At 45.8% G+C, this 7,149-nt stretch overlaps 1 protein-coding gene across 1 annotated transcript; it reads right to left on the bottom strand.

Annotated features, from left to right (window-relative positions):
* Positions 1–1,813: 1,813 nt before the first annotated feature.
* Positions 1,814–6,696, bottom strand: LOC115621918 (segmentation polarity homeobox protein engrailed). The gene is made up of 4 exons (XM_030515764.1): positions 6,594–6,696; positions 5,163–6,431; positions 2,816–2,913; positions 1,814–2,062 (listed from the first exon to the last, which is right to left on the bottom strand). Exons 1-4 carry the CDS (start codon positions 6,694–6,696, stop codon positions 1,814–1,816), a joined length of 1,719 nt encoding a protein of 572 aa, XP_030371624.1.
* Positions 6,697–7,149: the final 453 nt, after the last annotated feature.

The following is a 7,149-nucleotide window of genomic DNA, read 5'->3' as shown; positions in this document are numbered from 1 at the left end:
CACAACTAAATAATAATTCTCATATTTATGCAGTTCGACATTAAAGAAAAAAGTATTTAAATTTTCAGGAAATTCTCAATGCTTCACACTGTAGAATAGAAAAACTAGTTGCAGATACAATTAAAATAAAACAAGGGGGAACGCTATACAAAAAAAAAATTTTTTTTTAATTAAATTATTTTAAAAAATTATATTATTTTAAAAACATTAAATTATTTTAAAAAATTAAATAAAATAAAATAAAATATATTAAATACATACATACAATATATCAGAAAAAAAACACTAACTCTATTTGCCTAGGGATAAGGGGAACCTGAATACCAAGCTCGATTATCCTAGCTATTGTACTTGCTGAGATCATTGCGTTCATACATACAAACAGACGGACGGACGGACCCTTTCGGTACAGCCTATAAAAAGGTAATATAAATTACGAAGCGCGACGAAGGCCACGTTAGCCCTGTTTTTATCAGTGTAGTATTATTGAAGATGGAAGAAGTGAAGAGAGAGATTTTAATATACAATACTTATGAGTATATTGGAGAAAATCTATTGCGGGAAAAGCTGGAAAAATAAATAAAAAAGCTGGCTCGTTGCCTAGCGGCTGGGGACTGGCTAAATCAATCAATTAATGATATATGTAAATACTTTTTAGGGGCAGCGCTGGTTCCTTCTGCCTGCAATCTGGAGTATGTATATTATATTACACTTCGCTTGAAAGATATATTAATTATTTATATATTTATATTTACTTGACTACATACTTTTCGGATCAGAAAAAGCTCATAGAAATATGAGGAATATGTAAAGTAAATAGCGGACCGACTGTTGGTTCTTGATGCAGATTATTAAATTTTTATAAACAGCATTTTAGGATAATCCACCTATGCCTAGAGATAAAAGTTACTGTCTTAAAGCAATCATTTAGCTGACGGCGGAAAGCAGGCTGTGCCAGTTCCGGAGATGGAGCGCCTATTTCATAAACCTGAAATGGAAACCCACTTGAGTCCTGCAGTTTCCACATTCCCGAAATAAATAAAACTAATATTGAATTTGTATAGTTTTTTATTATTTGTATTTTTGTTTTAGCACATGAACTCCACGAATGCTCTTGTAGGTATTGTTTTTGAGTGCGTTCTTCAAGCTTTTTACAGATAACATTTTCGTTTTACACGCTCTCTTATGAACTATACTTGTAAATACTTGATCATAGCAATCGTACGCGTTGAAGTTGGAACTACAAATTAGGCTAAATAGCTATTAGTTACTTACAGGCGATTTTAGGCATATTTGTATTTGTATTTAAGCGAAATAGGAGTAGGAATAAACGTTGGAGGCTTCTCTTCCCATTTTCAGGGGGTGCGACCTTCAAAGCGGAAAGGCAACAGCAACCAGTATCTGTGCGGTGGAGATATATTTGTACAAGTATATAGATGTACTCCCCGATACACGATAATGGTGGCTGGGATTCCCAATTTCTCAATAAATACGCTAGCAACTTAGAAGGGGTTGCACAACTTACACATAAATAGATACATACATATACATAGGCATAAACATAAACATAGGCATAAATACGTGTATATTACAATTATATCACATGAACAATTTTGTACGCCGCACAAATCGCTTGCAGCTCCACGCCAGCGTCCTGGCTGGGGAGGGAGGGGGTTTATTGCACTGAGACACCGACGACAACAACACTTGGCTACAGTTGAGGCTGAGGTTGAGGTTGAGGTCGAGGTTGGAATTTGTGTTTGATTTGAATTGGAGGCGGATGTGGATGCGGATGTGGGGGCAGGAGCACCTTTTACGGTATCTGGCCATTCATGCGCATCTCCAGCTCCTCCTCCTCTTTGGTCAGCGGCACGGTCGTGTGGTTGTACAGACCCTGGGCCATCAGCTGCAGTGCGAGTGGATTCTTGGAGCCGGTCGACTTCTTGATCTTGGCGCGTTTGTTCTGGAACCAGATTTTAATTTGCGCCTCGTTCAGACCCAGTTCGGAGCTCAGTTGCTGGCGGCGGCGCTCGGTGAGGTAACGATTCTCGTTGAATTCGCGCTGCAAGTACACACAAAGAGCAGAGAATGGAGGCAATGTTGAAAATCAGGTACGCATCGAGCCCAACTAGGGGTAGCAACAACTACAACAGCACCATCTCCTATAGGTAGGCATATCTGTGCTGCCTGTTTTTCTGTTTTCTTCCTGCTTGCAACTACGGCAAATCAATTATTTGCGGTTAAGTTGAAAGGCGCTGGTCGCACAGACCAGTCCAAATGAAATATGACCATGTCTAATTGGTCAGTTTGCGCTAAGTAGGCACAACACAGCCAGCTCGCAAACAGGACATGTTGCGTCCTTGCGGTTGCCTCCAGGATGCAGCGCATAAAACGCGCCACAGGCGGCCACACGAAATATTTATAAATATTTTGGTGCAAATCTGACACAACAGACTCTCAGATACAAAAGAAAGTGTGTGATGTGTACACTTGAAAAAAATGTGGTAGCCTTTGCAGCTGCATTTACATTTACTGCCAAATGGCATAATTTTAAATTTATAGTTTCAGTGTATGATATGAAGCGATGCTACAGACTATATATGGTAAAAAAAAAAAACGAATAGTAACCAAATATTTGTTCTCATGGTGTTAGACTTTGACGAAGAAATTAATGAAGGAACTTGTAAAAAGCTGACTTGACGATTTCAATATGAAACTTTCCATCGAAATCTTGCTACCTACTTGCTATCGAAGTGGTTTTTTTCTGGTGTTTGTTGTTTAGAGGTTTTTTAATGATATGGAGATCGCGGCTTACCTTTAGACGCGCCAACTGCTCGCTGGAGAAGGCCGTTCGAGGGCGTTTCTCGTCGTTGTTCTTATCCTTTGGCTGTTTGGGGCGGCGATAGCGTGGTCCTGTAGTAAAGGAGCAAACGAAACAAGAATGGAAGAAGTGAGTAAATTGTGAAACTATTTTGCATAATATCTGTCGGCATGCACGACACGTCTGCTTAATGCAATTAATAATATTAATGATTTAATTAGCATACGACTATACTACTACTAGCACGTATGTATGTATGTATGTATGTATGTATGAGTGCCGGCTGTCTCGCTTTCAAAATATTTTGCGTGCTATGCTCATTTTTCAGCGCCCTGACAGCTTAGTCGGAGTCGGAGAAGACGTCGATGTCGGGAAGGCAACTAGAGAGCGACTATGGGGCGACTATGCCTCGGGCCCGGTTAGGTTCGGGCCGGGCCGGACCGGGCCGGGTCAGTGGCAGTGTGTGGAAGTGTCCAATTTGTCAGCTGTCAGAAAATGTTGTGCAGCGTCTAACGAACTGAAATGTGTCTAGGCAGTCGGCGGCGGCCATTTTCTGCATAACGAGCGCCCAAACAAACAAACAAACACACACACACACGCACACACATGTGTATACATACGAGTGCATGTGTGTGGCACATTTTAGCCAAATTAATTTGGCTGTCTGGCCAGTGGCATTTGTGGCATTTTGGCAGCCCTCGAACCAATTAATATACATACTGCACATACTGTACACACGAGCATAAGTACGTGGACAGTTCGCTCTGCATTTGCGAGAACTTGTGAACTTGTGAGCTGACAAGCTGGCAAGCTGGCAACAATCGCTGGGCAGCTTCTTGCGCAATCGGGCGGACTAATGCCAAATGACTTAATAATATTTTGTCTAATTGGCAATTGTTTTAATTGCAAGTCGTCGGCCAGAGTTTAGCGAGTGTGTCGTGAGTGCTTATTAGATTTGCGAACATTTGCCAGCAGTTGCCATTTCTAACACATTGTAAATTATAATTTAATTGAATAATTGCACCCTGCTTTGATAATTTGCGGGATGGCTAGTCAGCCACCATTTATCGCAACACACACACACACACATAGTTCATGCACAAATAAATACTTGTAAATATTATCTCTCCGAAATGGAAAAGTGCGAGGCTATGTTCGGCTACGATTTCAACGCCTCGGGAATTTTACTCGGCACTCATATATCGACACCAAATTAAAAAACCATTTCCAGTCATAAAAAAGCACTTAACTTGTCAATTAACGCGCTGCGCCAATAGAGCGAACGAAAACAGTGAGCAAGACGAGGAAACTGAAATCGGGAAAAATCGGAGCATCGGGCCGGGCGCATTTTCCAAAAGGAATGCGACTCCAGATCAAGCTGCATACTACACGGGTTTGTCTGTGCGTGTCTCTTTTTTTTCTTTCTTCATTTAATTGCCACTTTCCCTGCACGCCGCCGTCAATCGCCAGCTCCTATTAAGGCCCCTCGTGTACGTGTTCGTGTGTTCGTGTGTTCGTGTGTGTGTGTGTGTGACCTTCGCTCTTTGACTCCTACGCCAATGAGCGCCCCTGCCCCTGCCCCTGCCACTGCCACTGCAAGCGTGGCGGCGATAAGAAAACGAACTCAATTGCCCCTTGCGCTACATGTTGTCACATAAAGTGTCACAGTCAGTGTCATCTTCAAAGCCGGACTCTGCGTGCGGCCGGAAGGCTCGGGCTGTCCGACTCGAGCTCGAACTCGAATATCGAGCTGAGAAAGAAGAAAGCCCTCTGCCGACAATTGTATTCTCTAATTGTCGCAGTGTCCTTCGCTTTTATGACAGCAACAAACCATCGCATGAAAGGTCGCCGCCTGCGCATGGGGGTGGTCCCGCACCAATCATGTTGCCTACGTGCATGATATATGTGCGTACGAATGTCTATGCCTGACATACATATGTATATATGTGTATATATAGTATTTGTGTGACATTACGAAATTCTTTTGTAACAGTCGAATAGTCTCACTGCACTTAATAGTCATTTATCAGAAGCCTGGTACTTCCAAAAGAAACCCAAATACAAATTATAAATTCTATCTTCGTTAGTTGATTTTAAATTTGTAAACATTCGTATACAACCCCAACTGAGTTAATTAATTTAATTGAAAATACTAGCTTTAATCAAAATCAGTCCGATAAAGATTGGAATTTTTCTATCTCTATACGAGTCCCTCAATTCATAATTTTAGTTTTCAAACTCAACTCAGATCTTTTTCTACTCCCTTACCTAATTGAATCGAACATTATAGGATCTTAGCTAGTGTATATATGTATCTTAGCATTATATATGGAATACTAACCTGAGCTGGGACGATCGCTGTAGCGAGTGCAGTAGACCCAGGCGGGCCACATTTCATTCTTGCCGCCGTCCGTGGTGGTGGACCCGGTCTCGGAGCGTGTGTCATCCGAGGACTCCATGCCAGAGTCCCGACTAACAGCCGAGGGTGGCGGAATGGGCTGCGGGCTGCTGGCGTTGTTGGCGCTACTAGCCAGGCGACTGCTGGGCGATGAGTTCAGCGAACTGGACGCCGACGAGCAGGCCGAGGATGTGGCTGTGGCGGTGGACGTAGTTGAAGCGGTGGATGCATTTGAGGCGGGTGGTGGACTGGCCAGATTGTTGGCCTGGCTGCTGCCACTCGAGCTGCTAATGGTGCTCAGGGGAGTCGCGGTTGGTTGGCCAATTTGCGAGACCGTCTTGCAGAGCGAGCCCAGTGCTGACTTCTCCACGCTCGGCTCACTGATTAGCTGATGCTTGCTGGAGGCGCCTCCATGTGGCGGCAACACTACGTTGTTGCTGTTCGCTGCACTGCGTCTGAGGCGGCTCTGGACAATCTCCTCGTGGATGCGAGGATAAGCTGCCGGGTTGAAGCAGTTGAGAAAATTGGCGCGCTCCAGCATCATGGCCGCGGTCGCCGCAGCCGCAGCAGCTTGCTGTTGGCGACTGAACTCGAGCAGATCGACACGTGTGAAGGCGGAGGGCGTGGCGGCGGCGGCACGACTTGCCTCAAAGGGCCGGAAAATGCTAGCGGCGGCAGCAGCAGCCGCTGCATGCGATTCCAGAGTGGTCTGCTTACCCTGTTTGGTGGCTCCGTCCGCAGCACCAAAGCGATCGCTCAGAATATTGGATATCGAGAAGGCCAGCGATGGTTTGGCCGATTGCTGGTGCGCAGGGGGCGGGATGCGGGCTGCACCAACGCCAGCTCCGCTGTTGCGCTCATGTTCATCGACGTCAACATCGTCCACGTCGATGTCGTCCTCCTCGTCCTCGGTGGCTGTGCCGGCTGTGGTGGCCGTTTGATTGTGAAAGCTGTCGCCCATAATGGAGTCGTTCTCCTCCTCCTTGATGGTCATCGTTGAGGCAGGTGTCGAGGAGGCTGTGGAGTGAGCGCCCGGCGATCCGCTCGAGCTGAGGCGCTGCTGCAATGCAGCAGCATGGGCAGCAGCCGCCGCAGCGGTGGCAGCATCGAAGGCAGCGGCAGGATGGTGGAACACGCCGGCATTGGCCAGTTGCTGCTGATGCAACTGCTGCAGCTGCTGGAGGTGATGCAGATGCTGGAGCTGCTGCTGCTGTTGCTGGTAGAGCTGCGTGGCAGTCACATGCGGCAATATAGCGCCGACTGCTGGCGGACTCTGCGCCCCCTGATGCTGATGTTGCAGGCTCATGTCCAGGGCTGTGCTTGAGCCGACAATAAATGTTGTGGGCGAGCTTAGGTGATGGTGGTGGTGTTGATGTTGTTGTTGCTGTTGTTGCTGTTGTTGCGCGTGTTGCGGCGATTGAGGCAAACCTGGTGGACTTGGCGCTGATTGTGGACTGCAACGATCCTCTAGGGCCATTTGTGTGGGCGCTGAAATGTTGCCAGAAACCTGCACGGCGCACTCACACACACAGAAAGAGTATTTGTTGTTCGGTTTAGTTCGCACTTGTGTTGCTCACTTCACTTGCCGATGATGCTCAGTTGCACGAGTGTATGTGCGTGTGTTTGTATTTTCTTGACACTATCACTTTCGCGTGTTTGTTTCAATTTATTTCTCTAAATTCGAAATTCAATTTGCAATCTGCGTTCTTTTGCTTTTTGGCGTGTGTTTCAGTGTTTTACTTTGTTGAGTTGTTCCGACAACTAAGACGCGCACGTCCGTTCACTGCGAGCGCAACGACTAAATTAACTAATCAGAGCTGCCTGCGTCTGCGACGAAGCGACGACGAGTAGCAGCAACAGCAGCAGCAACAACAAGAAGCAGCAGTCTCGGCCGTTGCCGTTGCCGTTGGATTGAACTGTTAACACACAC

This window comes from Scaptodrosophila lebanonensis, unplaced genomic scaffold (genome assembly GCF_003285725.1).
Source record: "Scaptodrosophila lebanonensis strain 11010-0011.00,11010-0021.00 unplaced genomic scaffold, SlebRS2 tig00000001-arrow-pilon, whole genome shotgun sequence".
Lineage (NCBI taxonomy): Eukaryota > Metazoa > Arthropoda > Insecta > Diptera > Drosophilidae > Scaptodrosophila > Scaptodrosophila lebanonensis.
Note: the sequence above shows the minus strand (reverse complement) of the source record. Positions and strands in the feature narration are given on the sequence as shown.